Source organism: Mastigoproctus giganteus, chromosome 1 (genome assembly GCF_048544385.1).
Source record: "Mastigoproctus giganteus isolate SK-2022 chromosome 1, ASM4854438v1, whole genome shotgun sequence".
NCBI classification, from domain to species: Eukaryota; Metazoa; Arthropoda; class Arachnida; order Uropygi; family Thelyphonidae; genus Mastigoproctus; species Mastigoproctus giganteus.
The window spans coordinates 170,255,540-170,275,929 of record NC_143575.1 but is presented as its reverse complement, the minus strand read 5'-3'; the positions used below and the strand labels follow the sequence as shown (position 1 = coordinate 170,275,929).

Genomic DNA, 20,390 nt, shown 5'->3' with positions numbered 1-20,390 from the left:
CCTCCTTTGTGAATTGGAGATACGTTTGCACATCTCCAATCTGTGGGGACCTATCCTGAGTTCAAGGTTGCTCTCATAATTATGGCTAATGGTTTGCTTACTTCCTTTGCCACTTGCTTCTATCCTGGCATACCTAACCAGATGCTTTTCAAATGTCTGGAGGAACAGACATACTTGAGATTCTAACTTTTCCAAGGAAATTGCACAAAAGTAAGTGATGTAAGCCAATAGATGTGTAGATTTCACTGAAAAATATATTATGGTAGTTGTTAATTATAGCAGACAGTTAATGGATTTCATAATTACTTTAGGCACTGACAAAGCAACAGTTAAAAACAATAACTGCATGGCAGAGAATACAAAATCATAAAAACAGAAATTAATCACACTTTTCTGCAATTTTACAATTAAAAACTATCTATAAAACAATTGGTAGTAAGCAATACGAGAATTGCAATTCTAGTTCTAGTATTGTGAATAATCAATTGTCAAATAATGTTATAACTAGGTTTAATTAGTAACAATTGTAAAATAGATAAAATAGAAGATTACCACTCTGAACCTTAATTACCTGCCATTGCTGTTGTGACTGTGATCTTGGCAGGAGGCCGAAAGCTTTCATCTGCAGGAATGGAAGTAATGTTAACTTGATAACTGGTGAATGGCATTAAGTTATTAACTTTGTGTTCAGTTACATCTGATCCTACATACACCATTTGTGGTGGAATTGGTAGTTCCTGCAGCATTCCTTGGCTATCATAAAATTCTTTATGGGCTCCATAGGAAATCTTAAAATTAATATAAAAAGATATGGTGAAAATAATATTTTTCTGTTTATATATCATTATAAATTACTGAGCACATCACATGCACACAAGATAGGAACTAAGTGTCAAAATACTTTTGTTCTGAGTACTAAGGAATCAAAATATGGTTTTAAATTGTATATGAAATTTAATGTAAATATTCATAGATGTATGTATTAAAATTTTAGAATTCTTTATTGTGCCTTTCTTTTATATAGGCATTTGAGTGAAAACTGAATTACAGTAAATGGCATATTTGGAGATATTTCAAAAGAGCTCCAAGTAATTTTTCATACGGTTTAAGGTTTATAGAAAAAACAAGAGTCATCAGCAAAACTAATAACAAAATGATACGCTTCTCTATGTGAATAAAAATTTTAGGTTTTAATCAATGACACAATCATATTACACTCAGGCAAGATAAATTCCATGATTGTAATTTAACAGAAAGTAATTATGTTTCAAAGAAATGTATCTTCTGTATCTCCTCAATTTTCAAGTATAATAATGCAGAAAGTAATAAACCTACATTTAAAACCACAGACAAAATGAACAGTCCATAACTTATTATTTATCTAGATGAGTAAAAACGTTGTCTGTTTTGAGGCAACAATACTTTGAAATTGGAAGCTGCTGAACTTGTGTGACATGTCTAAATTTTTTGGAAATTTTTACTATATTCTTGATAAATTAACATATTATATTGTGTTTTACAAATAGATTAAATAAGCTTAGTAGCATCCATTAGCAAACTACTTGTACCACTATTGTATTCGTGTTTTGGCATGAGTATATCGTAGCACGTAAATAGCAGCAGGATATTGTGATAAATAAGTAGTTTGAAGGTTTTAATCACTTTTTGGGCATATATCTTTTGTATTTAGCTAATTTTACATTGTGATCATTACTGTATAGCGTAAATTAATAGCGTATATCTCGAACTTGACAGAATAAGGTATAATGTAAAAATTAGACAGAATAATACATATCAGTGCATTAAGTTAGTGTAGTATTGTCAATTAATAAACTAAATTTATTAACTTTATTAATTTTCATTGTTAATTAATTAAATTGTATTTAAACAGAAATCATGCCCCAGACTAAAAAGGACAGAAGGGTGTGATTCCCCAACACATCGCAGCCTAAAATATGTTTAACTTTTGAAATGTTTCCGGAATTTTCTGGAGCAGAACATGATCTAGCCAAGGAGGATGTCTTTTTGTGTGCTAGATGCCTAGAGTGTCAAAAAATTATGCACCAACTCAGTGTTCTGACGGGCGTCTGAGAGTTTGAAGTGTAGGGTAAATTTTATTTTGTGGTGATAACTGTCAAGATACATGTGAAAAGATAAAAGTCCTTCATACTGAACTCCCAAATCGGCACAATGTCAACATGCGTATCTGGCCCAGAATTTGACAGATAGAGCAACCACAAGTGCTGATGATTCAAAGTTTATCACAAGGACATCTGACAACAGGTGAGACAGTATTTTACCCATACAGGATGTGGACACTTATGTACAAACTGTTGCTGAATGAGAGACATGAATGAAGTAAGTCTAAGGATTCTGAGATATTTTGCTGAGTAAAAGTGCAATTATAATGAGTCAAGACTAGTAACAATAAATGGAAGGAAAGGATGTAGCTGAGTTCATCCCAAAATCAGAAGAAAGCCCCATGGACAGTTTATAGAGCCAAGCTGAACCCTTGCATAATGGAGCAGGTCAAAGGAACCTCCATTTGTGTAAATGTCTGCTGAGATGGAAAGGGAACTACAAGGTGCAGTGAAAAGGCATTATATCTGATGTAGCAGATTGTCAATGTAGGAGTGCAGTAGCACATTTGTGTACTGACCTTGATTCAAGCTCATGTGACTGTTAAATATGGATAATGATAATATTGTCTGTAAACTCCTCTGACCTGTGTAGCTGATTATATCAGAATACAAACAGAACTAGAGGATTAACAACAAATTGTTCAACTTACCAAGTTTAATAAATTACTGAATGTCATTGTTTAAACTGTGAAGAAATCTTTGAGACCTCTTCACAGTGCTGCAAACGTAGAAAGAATATGTCCTAATTTTTATAGATCCCAAGCTTCAAAAATTAATAATACTTTAATTTATTATTAGAACTATTTAACAAATTGACTTGATATTGCTTACTATCAAGAATGCAACGTAATTATTCCTTAATATATATTGGTCCTGTTAACATCTACACTTTTCATTATTTGCCAATTTACTCTTACTGATAATTGTAATGATGATTTGTGTGAAAGGCATAAATGGGCTGTTAACACTAATTCAAAATTAAATGAAGGAAACTTTTATACACCATGTTTATGCAATTAGTTTAATGTCAACTAAATGTTGAAAAAAAAAATACAAAAAATACACATCCAACACCTAGTAGAGGTTTCCAAACATTTATACACTGTGCCCGCTTTAAATATTTCATAAAATTCAAACCTCCTACATTCTTCAATGTGTACCATTGTACACGTTGGCACTAATGATATTAAGAGTAGGAGACCAGCGGAATTACTTAACAAATACAGGTCACTGTTGAAAAAAGCTGTGAATTAGGGTTGAATTTAAAAGTGTCTGCAATTCTGCCCAGACACGATAGGAGGGAGTATATAATGAGAGCCTTGTTGATCAATTCGGTCCTGGAAAGATTGTGCAAGGCTCAAAGGATAGACTTTTTTTTAAGCCTGGTCTGTACTTGTTAACAGGAGAGACTGCTTCTATAGGGATGGGATACACTTAAATAGAAAGGGTGCAAGAATATTTGCTGATGCTATCAAGGCAGTGTTAGGTGGGTCGGAAAACTGCTAGCTTGGGGGGATACAAGGACTAATAGATTAACAGTAGCCATTGGCAGAGGTGAAAGTGATTCTTGCATTGCTTCTATTGGAATGAGCAGCAGCCTGGAAAACAAGTTCCCAGCAGTCTCTGAAATACCCTGCATAAAATGCAGGGTATTTCAGAGACTGCTGGGAGTCACTGCAGTACAAGTAAACACATGGGTTGTGTTAGGGTAGCTAAAAATAGGAACATGTGCATGTATACTTGCGGGTACACCAATGCTAGGAGTTTGGTAAATAAATTTGATGAATTTGAGTATTGCTCAAAACATCAAAGGCAGATATTGTTGGGATATCAGAGATGTAATGTCACACAGATATAGGGAATGCAGAACTGGAATTTGGGGAGTACAATGTCTACAGAAAGGATAGACAGGATAGGAAGGGAGGAGGGGATATGCTATTAGTTAAGAAACACAAAATCCAAGGAAGTGAAGCCAGTCGACATTGCTGGACAGTGCAGTGTCGAGTCAGTTTGGTGTGACATAAGCATTGGGAGATCAAAATTGAGAGTAGGAGGGTGCTATAGGTCTAATGACTCTGATGAGTATAAGAAACTGTACAGGGAAATAGAGTGAGCCAGTAAATCAGAGAGTCTTATAATGGGGGATTTTATTTTCACAGATATTGACTGGAATTTGAGGGTTGGTCACTCACACACTAGCAACACTTTTGTGGATTTATTGGATGACTGTTTTCTACATCAGCATGTTCGGGAGGCAACTAGAGGGAGTAATACTCTTGATCTGATTATCAGTAGTGATTCTTCATTCATTAAGAATCTGCAGATAAAGGAACCACTAGGTGGTAGTGATCACAGTGTGCTGAAGTGGGATTTACTCAAAGAGGAAACTACCCTTGGGGATAAAGGGAAGGGTTTTTGCTTTCGTAAAGGCGACTACAATGGTCTGAGACAGTATTTAAATTCTATACAGTGGGACCAATTGATGATGTTACCGACAGCAAATTCAAAATGGGAAGCATTCAAAGAACTTATCTTGGAGGCTACTAGGCTTTGCATACCAACTAAGAAATATTGTTCAAGGACTAAATGGATGTCAGATGAACTAATGAGACATATGGCAGAGAAGAAAAAATGCATGGGATACATATAAATTAATGGGTGACATGGAAACCTATGACAGATATAAGCTGGTCTGTAACACAGTCACAAAGGAGATTAGGCAGGCAAAGGCAGATTATGAGAAATCCTTGGCAAATGATGCAAAGAAAAACAGAAAAGAGTTCTTTACCTATGTAAACTCTAGAAGGAAAGAGATGAATCAGATTGGTCCACTGGATATTGATTAATGGTTCAACAGTTGAGGATCCTACTCAGGTGGCTAACAAACTAAATGAGTATTTTGCATCTACATTCACACATGAGTTATTCAGGAAGGGGAATGCCAGAGGTGAAGTAAACTCTGGCAGTGAGCTAGATGATTTTGTAATAACTGAGAGGAAAGTGGAGGAGAAATTGTTGAGGATGAACATAAAAAAGGTACCCGGGGTGAATGGGATCTATCCAGTTATATTAAAGGAGGCAGAAAAGGAAGTAAGCAAACCCTTAGCCATAATTATGAGAGCTTTGGACTCAGGGGAGGTACCTATAGACTGGAGATGTGCAAATGTGACCCCAATTCACAAAGGAGGATCAAAGGCTGACACAAGTAATTATAGACCTGTGATTTTAACTTCTGTTCCAGGAAAATTAATGGAGGCACTGGTTAAAGAAGCACTGCAGGATCATCTAGACAAGACTTCAGTTATAGCTCGGACACAGCATGGTTTTGTTAAGGGAAAGTCTTGCCTGACCAATTTGATTGGATAATACGATGCAGTCACAAAAGAACTGGATGCAGGGTTAGTTATGTTATGTTGTTAGGTTTTTAGGAGGATTAGCAACAAGGCCATATTGCTCCGGAAATATGCGGTGATCATTCCCTGACCTTTCTGCATTCTCCGTATTTGGTGGTGACGGGCTTGAACCCCGGTCTAATCAAGAAGCGTGTGCTACGCACTGCTGCTCCTTACCACCTGACTACAGAGGCACCTGGATGTAGGGAATAACTTTTATATTATATATTTGGATCTTAGAAAGGCTTTTGATACTGTTGCACATGGAAGACTGCTGCACAAATTGGAGCAATGTAGCACTGGAAGCAAATTGCTGCTATGGATAAAGGGATGGTTGAGGGGGAGAAGACAGAGAGTGGTAATCAATGGACACTGCTCATCGTGGACTAATGTTATTAGTGGAGTCGCTCAGGGTTCAGTGTCGGGTCCATTGTTGTTTTCTGTTTTTAGAAATGATATTGATGTCCAAGTTTGCAGAAAATACAAAGGTTGGCAGGTTTGTTAAGGACACTACTGATGCTATGCTGCTGCAACAGGATCTGGAAAGGTTGAGCAAATGGGCTGAGAGGTGGCAAATGAAGTTTAACATTGAAAAATGTAAAGTACTACATGTGGGAAACAGTTACCCCAGAGCAATGTATCACTTCTGTGGTACTACACTGACAGTGGTAGAGAATGAAAAGGACCTGGGGGTAATTGTGCAGGCAGATATGAAGTTTTCTGAGCAGCGCAGATGGACTGCAAGAGTAGCTCATGGTGTCTTGTCATTGATATACAGGAATTTTTCTAGCAGGGATAATGAGGTGATTATTCCCTTGTATTAGGCAATGGTCAGGCCACACCTAGAGTACTGTATACAGGTCTGGAGGCCTCATTTCAAGAAGGATGTAGAGCTACTGGAACGAGTACAGAGAAGGACAATAAGATTAGTGAATGGAACGGCGCCTCCGTAGCCAGGTGGGAAGGAGCAGCAGTGCGTAGCACACGCTTCTTGATTAGACCGGGGTTCGAGCCCGTCACCACCAAATACGGGGAATGCGGAAAGGTCAGGGAATGACCACCGCATATCCCCGGAGCAATATGGCCTTAGTTGCTAATGCTCCTAAAAACCGAATAACAAACAAACAACAAACAGTGAATGGAACAAAGGGTTTCTCTTATGAAGAAAGGCTTAAGTTTTGCAAATTACAGTATCTGGAGACAAGGCATCGGTGAGATGATCTGATAGAGGTGTATAAAGCCTTGAATGGTTTGAGTATGCTCAATGCCGATGGGATTCTTCCTCTTGCTCAGAATAATCACCTGAGAGGGCATAAATTCAAACTGAGGAAAGACAGATGTAGGATAGATGTGCGGAAATTGGCTTTAGCCAGCTGGTAGTTGGTTGGTGGAACAGACTTTCATCCCTTGTTGTGGAAGTTGATAGCCTAAATAAATTTAAGGCTCAGCTGGACAGGTATTTCGAACGAACAGAGGGGTGAAATGGGAGTGGTGTATTTTTTTTTTGGCTTATGCTGCATAAGCCAAAAAAAAAAAAATGCTAATTCTAGAACAAGTGCAAATAGTATTAGTAATGGCCACATGGTGCAAGGAACCCTTTATGCTGCACCAGCCAATAAAAAAAAGAATATAATAATAATAAAATTAAATAAATAATTAATAAAAGAAAAGGAAATAGACACCCTATGCATTTTCCTCAACCACCCATGTAGGCAACTTATTCCAGTAATTTATAACTCACTGGCTAAAATAAAACTTCCTGCAATCCAGTCTAAACATCTCTCCCTGTATTTGAATTTATGACCCCTGGTTCTAGAATCATTTATAACCATGAAAATTAAGTCCTTCATATTACTTTTGCCTCTCAGAGCCTTAAACACCTCAATCAAGTCTCCTCTACGGTGCCCTTTATTCCAAGCTGTGCAACCCACATATTCGAAGTCTTTCTCACATGGATGCACTTTTGCCAATCTCACCAGGGGAGTTATCCATCTCTGGACAATTTCAAGAAGCTCAATCTTTTTTTTAGGTGTGGTCTCCAAGCTTGCACACAGTATTCCAAGTGTGGTCTAACAATAGCCTTATATAATGTGATTATGACATCCTTATCCCTACTAGCAAATGTTCAATTAATCATCAATAGGATGCCATGAGCCTCCTTTGCAACCTGTCTACAATGCTCAGAGAGCTTCACATCTTATCATATCATAACTCCTAAGTCTCTTTCTTCCACTACTGACTTTGGTTCAACTCCACCAAGTGTATAAGCTATTTTGGGGTTACTGTTCCCCAGGTTTAAGACCTTGCATTTTGCTGAATTAAAATATAGCTGCCACTTTACTGACCATCCCTTTAGTATATCTAGGTCACTCTGAAGAAGCTTGGCTTGGCGGTGATCATTAACTACTCTACTGATCTTTACATCATCTGCAAATTTAGACATCATGCCCTCTATCCCTTCACCAATGTCATTTAAAAAAAATCAAAAACAACAGTGATACCAATACTGATCGTTGGGGAACCCCACTTTTTACATTAATCAAATCTGAGGAATAACCATTTATCACAATGATCTTCCTCCTCCTACTCTGAAGCAATTCTACTATCCATCGAAGGATTTTCCGTGTGATTCCAACCTGTTTCAGCTTATGAAGTAACTGCTCATGTGGGTCAAATGCTTTGCTGAAATCTAAAAAAAACAACGTTGAAATTATTCCCTAAATCCAGCTCATGAGTGACCCTGTGAAAATAGCTAACTAGATTTGCTAAACATGATTTTACCTTTATAAAACCATGCTGTGTATCCTTCAGAATTCCATTTCTATCTAAATGATCCTGAATTCTATCCTTGTTCATTGCCTCCATAATTTTTCCTTACTACTGAAGTTAGACTGACTGGTCAGTAATTTCCTACCAAACTCTTAGAACTGCCTTTATGTATTGGTGATACATTGGCACTTTTTCAATCATAATTAGCCTTAATGGTTAATTATGCTTGTTGCCTCACTTAAAATTATAGGGAATATGCCAACAACCCCAGGAGCCTTACTTGACTATAGGCTCGAAAGTTTTTTTCATTAAATAATCATGTGAAATTTCAATATCATTAATTATGTATTTTTAAACTTCACTCCCATAATTTCTCATTAACAAAGGGTTTTCCTTTTGTAAATACCGATGCAAAGTAACTGTTTAGTTCATGTGCAACATCAGCTGGGGTATCTAATACTATCCCATGTCCATTACATAAGGGTCCTATCTGATATGTCCTTCTCTTCTTTGCATTTATATATGTGAAGAATTCCTTATCCCTACTTTGCTCTCTTTTCTCATAATCTGCCTTTGCCAGCCTAATCTTTTTTGTGGCACTATTACAGATCAATTTGTAGCTGTTATAGGCTTCAGTACTTTTTATTGCTCTGTAACTTTTCCATGCCGTCTTTTGATGCTTAAGTAATCTGTCAGCTTCATTATTCATCTAACTTGGAATCAACTTCGGGGAGTATTTTTTTTTAATGGTATATATGCAATCACGGCTTCTGTGATTAATGTTTTAAAGGTATACCATAATTCAAATTTATTTGCTCTCTGTGAGATATCTACCCAGTTAATAGAGGCCATGTAGTGCCTTAAGGCAATGTAATTTCATTTCCTGAAATTATAACCCATTCCTTTGCCTTTAACTACTGTCAGCCCTACTGTGCCAACTGGTTCATGGGTGATGATCAGATCTAGAATATTCTTTTCCCTAGTATTTTCCCTGACATGTTGATACATATAACAATCATCTAGTTGACTTGTAAACAAATAAATAAACAAATTTAAAAATAAATAGATTGAACATTAAATTCATTATGAGTATACATATATTTGTAAATTAATATATACTACAATATTTAATCTCAAAAATTGAAATAAAATGCACTTAATAACCTGGATTAGTGGGATGGTTTGTCCAAATTTTATCAAAAAAAATGTTCCTCATAAAAACACCCTTGGGGTGTTTTTATGAGGAACTCCCAAAGGAGGCATGCACCACCCTTTGGGAATCTCTGACCCAGTATAATTTACCAAAATAATTGAAAATCTGGCTACATTTCAGAATCCACTTTGAGATTCCATCATTGGGCTAAAATAAACTAAACTAAAGCAAAGAAAAAGAAAAGGGAATAAAGAAATTGCAAAAACTAAGATAAACTCTTAAAAACTTTCATGCACCACAGGAGAAAAACTTACGAAAACTAGTAAGCAGTCTTTACTGTTATTATATAAAAAAAAGTAACACTTTTGAAAGTTTCTAATGAGATATTTGGTGCTGTATAATTCTGCATAAAATACACTTATTAACTACCAGATGTAGCTGATATAGACTGCAAAACAAATCTATCTTCAAATAAAAATTACTTTTTTATAGCATAAGCTATTTATGGGTGGTTGTGTGCCCATATATTTTTCCGTGCATGTGTATGCCACTCATGGTAGGCATGCACTAGTTTGCTGTCCTTGCCCTAAGTGAATGTCCTCAATCTCAAAATCTGTAATCTGAAGCCTAATCCTTCTGTCCTCTCAAACTCAAAAATTTAAATAATAATAAAATTAAATTAAATTTAAATAATAATAATACTGCTAATTATATTAACAAGCTAAATAAAAAATTTTTACAAGTTAAACACCTTGTCATTCTCTTTATCAGCCCAAATTTAAATTTTTATATATTAAAATAAAAAACATTAAAATTAAAAATAAAAATCAATTAAACAATTAAAATTATCTATGATGATTGAACTCTGCTGTTCGCTGTTTTTGAAATCCTCTCTCTCTATTCATAAAGTTATGAGTAGTATGCTCTGACTTCTTGCACACAGGAGTGGTCTTGTTTGTTGGGAATCCCCTGCAGATCCTAGAGGTCTGGTCTTTGATAGTTATTCACTGGTTCCTAGGGTTCTGATTGAAGGAATCTCTGTAACTAGCATATAGGAGTGCAGCCATCTAAGATCACATCTAGGAGCATAGGCACACACTAAATAAACTATTAAGGATTAATGGTTTATTGAATTTATGCCTGTACTCCTAGATGCCTTTGGGGTGGGGAATTTCCAGTTCTGTCTCTGGGAACTCCTGTAGAAGTAGTTATACCATGAGTTTATTCCACCCCCCACATGTAGAGTGATTTGCAATTCTTGAAAAGGTTGAAGAATATTGTGTGGAAAGTGCACCCCATATTTTCCACTGAAAAAATGACTCCATGAAGGCACTATATTCTAAATAGGCCCCTCATAGGTTGACTTAAAATTCAAAGCCATTGCAAAACATGGAGTGCTGGGTCACACATGTCTGCTCTCCCATATTACACATCTTGGGAATGTTCGTGGAATCTTACATCCAGTTTCCTATCCAATTCCAATGAATAATTCTTAACGTGCACAGTTCAGATAGAAGGAGCTCTTAGATTATATGATGTTTCTATTGTTAGTTTGAATTTCTGTTTTAGAGAGCTGGTTCTTGTGAAAAAACGGTTGTAATGTAAGCTTCTTTGCAGACCATGCTATTTCTTCCTCTACAACTGGGATAGTTATAGTGTATCCAGATTCTATTCAGCAAATCTATTTTCTGAATTTACTGATCATGTCCTCAATAATCTTTTAGTGAGATGGAAGGAAACCATTTTTCATTGCTAGAACTGTAACGTAAGTTGAATTCTTGTTCTTCACTTTGAATAAGTGAGAGTAGGAGGAACTGTAATTAAGAATCATTACTGAATCTGTTGGTTTTCTGGTGATGGATTTCATTAAATTATTGTGGATCTTCATCAGAAAAATGGTGAGGAATAGGATGGCTAAATCCTGTTCAAATTTCATTCTGAGGGTTATTTTTGAGAAGAATCTGTTGAGGGATTCAAAAAAGTTCCTGAAGTTTGTCAAGGTCATGGCTCCATATTACGAGTGATTGGTTTGTATATAGGTATTGGATTCCCGAAACTGAAATGGATGTAAGAAGTTAATTGGAATAGATAAATATTTTCTTTTGTGTATTTCAGCCATTTAGTTTACAATAAACTAATTACATAGATGTGGCTTATAAGTGTTTCCTTCTTTGATGGGATATGCATAAATAGAAAGGATGCAAGAATATTTTCTGATGCTAAAAAAATAGTGTTAGGTGGGTTGAAAGCTGCTAGCATTAGGGATAAACGGCTAACTGATTAATGACAGCTGTAAGAGGCAAAACCAATTCTTACAGTGCTTCTACTGGGACATGCAGCAGCCTGGAAAGCAAGGTGAAGAAGACTACAAGGACTTGTGAGCATCCTCATGGAAGCACAAGCAAATGCATCGACTGTGTTAGGATTACTAACAGCAAAAACAGGAACATATATACTTGTTTGTACACTAATGGTAGAAGCATAGTGAATATTTTTGATGAAACTGAAAAATTGGTTGTCATTAAATGCAGCCATTAGAGGGATATAAGAGAGGTGGTGCCAGTCATACAAGGAAGGATGCTGAATTTGAATATGGTGGGCACATGTGCAGAAAGGGAAGATAGGAGAGGAGAAGGGGAGAGGGTCATGCTCTTGGTTTAGAAGCACAGAGAATCTAAGGCAGTGCACCCAGCTGACATGGATTGGGAGTGTAATACTGAGACAGGCTGGTGTGACAAAAATGAGGGTGGGAGTATATTATGGACCAAATGATTACGAGGATTTGTAAATTATGTTTTATCATTTTATCACTCATACAGCAGCAAGAGTTTTGAGTGGATTTATTTGATAAGTTTTCTACACCAGCATGTTAGAGAGCCAACAAAAGAAAGCAATACTTGAGAATTAAGAACCTTCGGGTAAACGAACCTAGGTGGCAGTGATCACAGTGTATTAGCACAGGATTTATTTAAAGATAAATAGTGTGTTAACCAACCTCCAGTTAACTGACTTGCCAGATTAACAAATGTTCTCCCTGCATCCCTCTTTAAAACATTGTTTGATGCCCATGGCAATCTGCCATGGGCATCAAACTGGCAATCTGCCAGTTGTATGTTTGTTCCAAAGTGTTTGCACCAGTAAAATTGTTTGTCATTGTAATTGCAGTAATTTAATTAAATATGTAAATTAATAAAATATGGATGAGAAAAGAAAGAAAGCTGTTTCTATAAAAACTAAATTGGATGCCCTGAAAAGACTTGAAAAGGCAAATCTCTAAAAACAATTGTTGTTGTTGTTTGTTAGATTTATTGGTGCATCAGCAACTTAGGCTATAATGCATTACTAAAAACAATTGTTGTTCAATTAGGTGTGGGAGAGAAAAATGCAAAAGATTGGGAAAAAAAAAAACTGATAAAAACTCTAGAAGGATTTTACAGTCAGTTTGTTTCCCACCTGTAGTCAAGTTCTCACTTCACTTTAAATAAATCAAAATCAGACACAGTTTATAATGAATACTGGCTGTGGTTTATACAAGAAAGACAATATGGAACTCCAAACAGCAGGACCCATCAGAGCAGTATCAGTGGGGAGAGATTATCTGCTGATCAGCCAGTTGCTTTACAAAAGATTTACAAACAATTTGTAAAAGATTTAGGGCCTTTCCTTTATTAACCGAGGTAAAATTTATTGGAGAACAACTCTACAGTATGAATGAAACATGTCTAAATTAAACAATATTATTTACAAAAACAATGAAAAAAAAAAAAAAAAAAAGTGGTTCCAGCAACACAAAGATACAAAACATTAAAACAAAGAATCACAGTAGCAGCTTTCATCAATGCAACTGAAACTCAAATTGCCACTTTTTGATGTTGGTAAATCAATTAATCCTAAAGGTTTTATAAATATAAATCATTCATTTTTACTGAATTAATACAACTAACAGAAATTAGAATAGATAAATGCATTATTCAAAGAATTTTTTTTTTTTTGAATTTGTACCCTCTGTAAATAAAATGAAGAAAATAAAGCTTACATAAAAGGCTATTATTTTTCTGGATAACACTTTTTCATATTCCAATTATGAGGAACTTAAAGAAGGAGGCATAAAGGCCATGTTTTTATTACTGAATATAACATATTTGACCTAGCCTATGGTTCAAGGGGCTTAGAGGGGAACAGGCATTTGTGTGTTATCAGACACTCAGTCTAAAACACTGATGGATCCAATTTCTTTCTACTTCAGAAGATTTAGGAGAAGTCTGGTTGGTCTGCCTCCCTAAAATCCACTCATGCACACCTTCTTGATAGTAAGCCCTGTTATGTCACTTAGGTGGCAACGAACATGTAGAGTGGATCAAAATTAGTAACATACAACGTACCTGATATCCTTCCTGATGAGGTAGAACATGCATTGAAGAAAATGAAGAATCAGAAAGCCCCAGGGGAATATGAAGTTACTGTACAGTTGTTAAAATTGGGAGGAAGAGACATGACACAAAAACTGGCAAGACTCTTACAAAATGCATTAGGAAAGGTGTGATGCCTAAGGAGTGGAATAATGCAATCATAGTTTTGCTGCATAAGAAAGGAGATAAATCAGAAATTGGAAATTACAGACCAATTAGCTTGTTATCTCACATCTACAAGTTGTTCACAAGGGTCATTACTAACAGATTAGAAAGAATACTTGGTGAGAATCAACGGAAAGAACAAGCTGGTTTTAGGACAGGATTCTCAACTATAGATCACCTTCACATAATGTCACAGCTAATGGAGAAAGAAAATGAATATAAAACACCATTATGCCTGGCATCTGTGGATTATGAAAAGGCATTTGACACCATACAGCATAAGGCAATGTTTCAGGCACTGGAAAGACAAGGCATAGATACCCATATATTATGTTTTTGAAGAAAATATATGAGAATGCTACCTCCTTTATTACACTGGACAAAGACAGTAGTAAATTTAAAATTGAGAAAGTAGTTCGACAAGGAGACACAATATCTCCCAAGTTGTTTACTGCTGCCCTTGAGAAAGCTTTCAGAAGATTAGACGGGTCGCAGAAAGGAGTCAATGTGAATGGAGAGTACCTAAACCATTTACGATTTGCAGATGACAATGTGGTCACAAGCCATGATCCCAAAGAATTAGAGCAAAACTTAATCATTTATGCAGAGTTAGTAAGGATTTTGGACTAAAGATGAATATGGCTAAAATAAAAGTAATGATGAACAAGTATGCCACAGAAAGGGACATAATTATTGAAGGAGCAGTAATTGAAAAGGTGGAGTCATATACTTATCTGGGACAAGTCATTGGCTGTAATAATGATAAATGGCTGGAAGTCAAGAGAAGAATAAATTTTGGATGGATAGCATTTAGGAAATATAGCCGCATACCGAGGAGCAATATACCAGTTTGTCTGAAACGTAAAATAATGAACCAATGTATACTCCCCACCATGACTTATGGAAGTGAAACTTGGGCACTCACCAAAACAATGGAAGAGAAGCTGAGAACTACACAGCGAAGAACAGAACGAATTATATTGGGAATCAGACTGTTATATAAGAAGACAAACTTATGGATTAGGTAGCAAACTCAAGTAAAGGACATTCTTATCAAAACTAAAGAACTAAAACGGTCTTGGGGTATGTGGTATGGTTGTTTATTAGCACATTAGCTGCTATGGCTATAGTGCACCTATTCGTAGTTATATCAGAAAATAATTAAGAACGTAGCAGTTCAATTTCATTTCAGTTCTGAAACCTATTCATAAAAGATTATACACCACAATCTGTTTCAAAAAGAAAAGTTCCTTAATATTTGCCTACTCTCCTATGATATGATGTAATATCAACAGTTCTTGAAGATTAGCCAGATTTTGAAGTATTGAAGTATGATGTGGTTGACAGTGTGGACAGTCAATCAAAATATGTTTGACTGTTAGATGTTCAGAGCAGTGTGAACACTGAGGAGAATCATCACTGGTGAGTCAGATGGGTATGCCATATTCTAATCTGTGCAAATACCACTTCTCGCCGAACTGTCTGAGTGCATGAGTGCCATAATTTTGGGTCCTGTTTCAATTGGAAAACTTTATTTGTTTCTTTATGCCATAGCTCTGTCCACTGTGCATGGTATGCTGTTTGAATTATGATATTATAATCAGAAGCTGGAATGAAGACAGAGGTTAAGTCTAAGGTTGATGGATTTTTAGCAGATATATCAGACAGTTCATTTCCTTTTATGCCTGAATCCAGCAAAACTTCACTAGTTGTTGATGGCGATAAATTTGCAATAGCAAACTCCTAATTTTCATTAAAATATGGTGATTCTTTTGAGAAAGATTCTGCATTGCTCTAATTGAGCTGAGAGAGAGAGAGAGTCAGTGTAAACTATATATTTTGCAGATGGGTGTAGAGTAAAATTTTCTAGAGCTAATTGTATTGCATACAGTTCTGCTGAAAAGTTGCTATACTCAGGTGGAAGAGAAGCTGATATGATAGCAGAGGGAAACACTGCTGCTGCTGCTCCAAGAGTTGAAAGAGATTTGGAACCATCCATATATACCGGCAAGTCAGCACAACTTTGAATATGGCTAGCATGGAGTTGTTGCACATTCAGTGTCGGCAGGTGATTCTTTCCCCATTGTAGAAAATAAGTATCACAGGTCAGTTGAGGAAAGTTTTTTAATTTAGATAAAGAGTTTTTGTAGATTACTATTAATATATGTAAAACCATTATTTCGTTCAAATCTTGCAGCCATTGTTTTTGTATAGAGTGGTAGGGAATCCAAATTTTTAATTGTATTAACTAGGTAGCTCTAACGTATAATTATATAGCATAATGCACATCACTGTTTCTATAAGATAGCGTAGTATTGACATTTAATTAATTAAATTTATTGATGTTATTAATTTAAAATATCATGCCCCAGATTAGAGCAGCAAAGCAATGGGCACAAAGTGGTAGGAGTGCTGTGACTCAGGGGAGAACTGAGGGGGGCGATTCTCCAATGCATCACAGCCTAAAAAAATGTGCAACTTGTGAAATGTTTGCCGAACTCTCTGGAACAGAACATGATATTGCCATGGGGGATGTCTTTGTGTGTGCGCAATGTAAGGAAATCGGGCGACAACTCAGTGTTTAACAAATAGATATTTATTTACAGTATACCCAGTATAAAATAAAATATTTCAGTAGCTTTCGGAACTCGTGTCCCTTTATCAACTGACAAATTTGAATACATTACAAGCAAAGTGTGGCACGTTACTCATTCGTCATTGTTGTAGCACGGACGTGTGCTGCCTTGCGCCAGTGATCATCCATCAATAAAACGGTTGTCTCCAGGATTGGATGTATACGCATGCCTTTCTGGCGATTTAATGCCTTAGGGTTGTTCATTATGTTTAGTGACTCTAGCCATAGGCGGTGGCGAAAGTGTCGCGCGTGGTCCACTATCTCAAAGTCGCGCTTGGGGTCAAGATCGTGGTTGGTAGCCCAAAAATGTTCTGCAAGCGCGGACTGGTCAGTTTCGGCAAGCCGGATTGCTCTGTCGTGTTCCGTGAGGCGATCCTGGAGACGTCTCGATGTCTCACCTACGTAGCAACTGTTACAGGCCCTACAGGTGATACGGTACACTACATTGCTGCGTAAGACAGGTGTGACAGGGGTCTTCACACTGGAGACAAGTGAACGTAGGTTCCTACCTGGTAATTGTACACATTTGATGTTGTAACTTCTCAGGATCTTCGAGATACGTCCTGACACTCCTGGATAGTACGGAATGTCGGCGGATGATATGCCGACTTGCTTCGGAGGTCTTGGGTTAGAAGTAAGTTCTTGTGCCTGTAACAAGCATCTGTTTAGTACATGGGATGGATAACCGCATCTGGTTAGGTCCGCCTTCACACGGGAGATCTCGTTACGTCTAATTGTGTCGGTGCTGGAATGGCTCCAGGCCCTGGAGAACAGGGTGCGGGCAGTGCTATTGAGATGGCTTGGAGCGTGGCCGGACCCGTAGTTGGTGAATTGACCGCACCACATGGGTTTGCGGTATACTGAGGTCTCTAGATGTGGGCCTACGCGATGCACTAGCACGTCCAGAAACGGGAGCGAACCGTCCACCTCTGATTCTACGGTAAACTTGATGAAATTGGATAGAGAGTTGAGGTATTCTAGTAGTATCGTTTCAGAACCACGTGGTATTATGGTAAAAATATCGTCGACATATCTACACCATGTTGTAATAGGTGTAGGTGGGTTCTGGTGTATCTGCTTCTCCAGATCTTCCATGGCGATGTTAGCTACTACGGAACTGACGGGGGCACCCATAGCAGTGCCATGTACTTGTTTGTAGAGTGAGTCTTCAAAGGTGAAGATGCTGCTAGAGAGGCATAGGTTGAGGGCGGTACAGATGTCATCAGTGGATAGTGACGTCCTGGATTGGAGGCTTAAGTCGCTCTCAAGGAGCCTTCTGGCGCAGTGCACGGCCTGTTGGACGGGAATCGAGGTGAATAAAGAAACCACGTCAAATGATGCCATGACAGAGTTATCAGGGATTGAAATGTCCTTAATGGTGTTAATGAATTCACTGCTGTTTTTAACGGTGTGAGATGTATTACCTATAAGAGGCGAGAGGAGGCTCGCGATGTGTTTGGACAGTTCATATGTTGGGGCACTGCAGCAAGACACTATAGGTCTGAGAGGAATACCCGGTTTATGGATCTTTGGTAATCCGTAGAATTGCGGTAGTTGGCAGCCAGTAGCACGCAGAAGATGGTGAGTCGCGGTCGGGATCTTCTTATCTTTAAGCCATACGTGGACAAGTTTATTAACATTTGCTTCCAGACATTTCAAGACTTTAACGGGAGGATCAGGTAGAGGTTCATATACGTTAGGATCGAGTAATAGGGCCAAGGCTTTCTCTCGGTAGGCTGATCGGTCCAGCACAACAGTCCGGCACCCTTTATCCGCAGGAAGTACAACGATGGAGTTGTCTTTTCTTATAGATGACAGGGCGGCACGTTGGCGGTGGTTGAGGTTTGAGCACGTTTTTCGAGTGTTGCGGAGGACTGCGGCAGTCTTGAATCAGATCTCGTTGGCAGTTTATTCGGGAAGGTTGGTAATACTGGCTTCTATACCCATAGCGAGCTGTGTGATCTATCCAATTTCATCAAGTTTACCGTAGAATCAGAGGTGGACGGTTCGCTCCCGTTTCTGGACGTGCTAGTGCATCGCGTAGGCCCACATCTAGAGACCTCAGTATACCGCAAACCCATGTGGTGCGGTCAATTCACCAACTACGGGTCCGGCCACGCTCCAAGCCATCTCAATAGCACTGCCCGCACCCTGTTCTCCAGGGCCTGGAGCCATTCCAGCACCGACACAATTAGACGTAACGAGATCTCCCGTGTGAAGGCGGACCTAACCAGATGCGGTTATCCATCCCATGTACTAAACAGATGCTTGTTACAGGCACAAGAACTTACTTCCAACCCAAGACCTCCGAAGCAAGTCGGCATATCGTCCGCCTACATTCCGTACTATCCAGGAGTGTCAGGACGTATCTCGAAGATCCTGAGAAGTTACAACATCAAATGTGTACAATTACCAGGTAGGAACCTACGTTCACTTGTCTCCAGTGTGAAGACCCCTGTCACACCCACCTGTCTTACGCAGCAATGTAGTGTACCGTATCACCTGTAGGGCCTGTAACAGTTGCTACGTAGGTGAGACATCGAGACGTCTCCAGGATCGCCTCACGGAACACGACAGAGCAATCCGGCTTGCCGAAACTGACCAGTCCGCGCTTGCAGAACATTTTTGGGCTACCAACCACGATCTTGACCCCAAGCGCGACTTTGAGATAGTGGACCACGCGCGACACTTTCGCCACCGCCTATGGCTAGAGTCACTAAACATAATGAACAACCCTAAGGCATTAAATCGCCAGAAAGGCATGCGTATACATCCAATCCTGGAGACAACCGTTTTATTGATGGATGATCACTGGCGCAAGGCAGCACACGTCCATGCTACAACAATGACGAATGAGTAACGTGCCACACTTTGCTTGTAATGTATTCAAATTTGTCAGTTGATAAAGGGACACGAGTTCCGAAAGCTACTGAAATATTTTATTTTATTTTTTTTATACTGGGTATACTGTAAATAAATATCTATTTGTTAAACTATGGACCCCAGTACTCCAGGCCCATTTGTCACTAACTCAGTGTTGTTATGGGCCTATATGAGAGCTTGAAGGACAGGGTGGATGCCCTCGAAGGATCTAAATTGAGGGGCCCATCAAGCTCTCAGCTGCCCACATCAATTCACTGTATATGGGTGTGCGAGCCACTGTTAAGAAGAGTGAGGTTTTGTTTTTCCAGTAAAGTTTCAATCAGTCGGCCACGTCTGTCTAATTTAGATGATTGCCATAAAGGGTGGTGGCCATTGAAATCCCCTAGCAGGCAGATAGGGGAGGGTAGCTGTAATAAAAGTTCTTTAAGATCATTATAAGAGTATGATTTGGTGGGAGATAAACTGAGACTAGAGTTAAAGTAATCAGAGTAATCTCTGACTAGAGTGAGTAATCAGATGCACAGAAACAGCTTCAATTTGGGTTTGGAGAGTGATTTGCCTAGCTGGAATACTTGAGATAATTAAAATAGCTACACCACCACGAGCAGAATCTGATGTATTCCGATCTCGTCTATAGACTGTAGTTTTTTATGGAAATGGAAATTTGAGCAGTTAAATAGGTTTCTTGCAGGCAGAAACCAACTGGAGAGTTATTGTTTATTGTTTGTTATTTTGGAGCATTAGCAACTAAGGCCATATTGCTCCAGGAATATGCGGTGGTCATTCCCTGACCTTCCCGCATCCTCCGTATTTGGTGGTGATGGGCTCGAAACCCAGTCTAAT

General features: G+C 38.1%; 1 protein-coding gene across 12 annotated transcripts in view; it reads right to left on the bottom strand.

Annotated features, from left to right (window-relative positions):
* The window catches only part of LOC150091249 (tyrosine-protein phosphatase Lar-like), a 1,641,114-nt gene that overhangs the window by 264,201 nt on the left and 1,356,523 nt on the right, over positions 1-20,390 (bottom strand). For all 12 annotated transcript variants that reach the window (XM_090374921.1, XM_090374965.1, XM_090374991.1 and 9 more), the window contains one exon: positions 572-788. In XM_090374921.1, the coding sequence (XP_090231047.1) occupies positions 572-788 (217 nt within the window). The remainder of the gene's footprint in view (positions 1-571; positions 789-20,390) is intronic.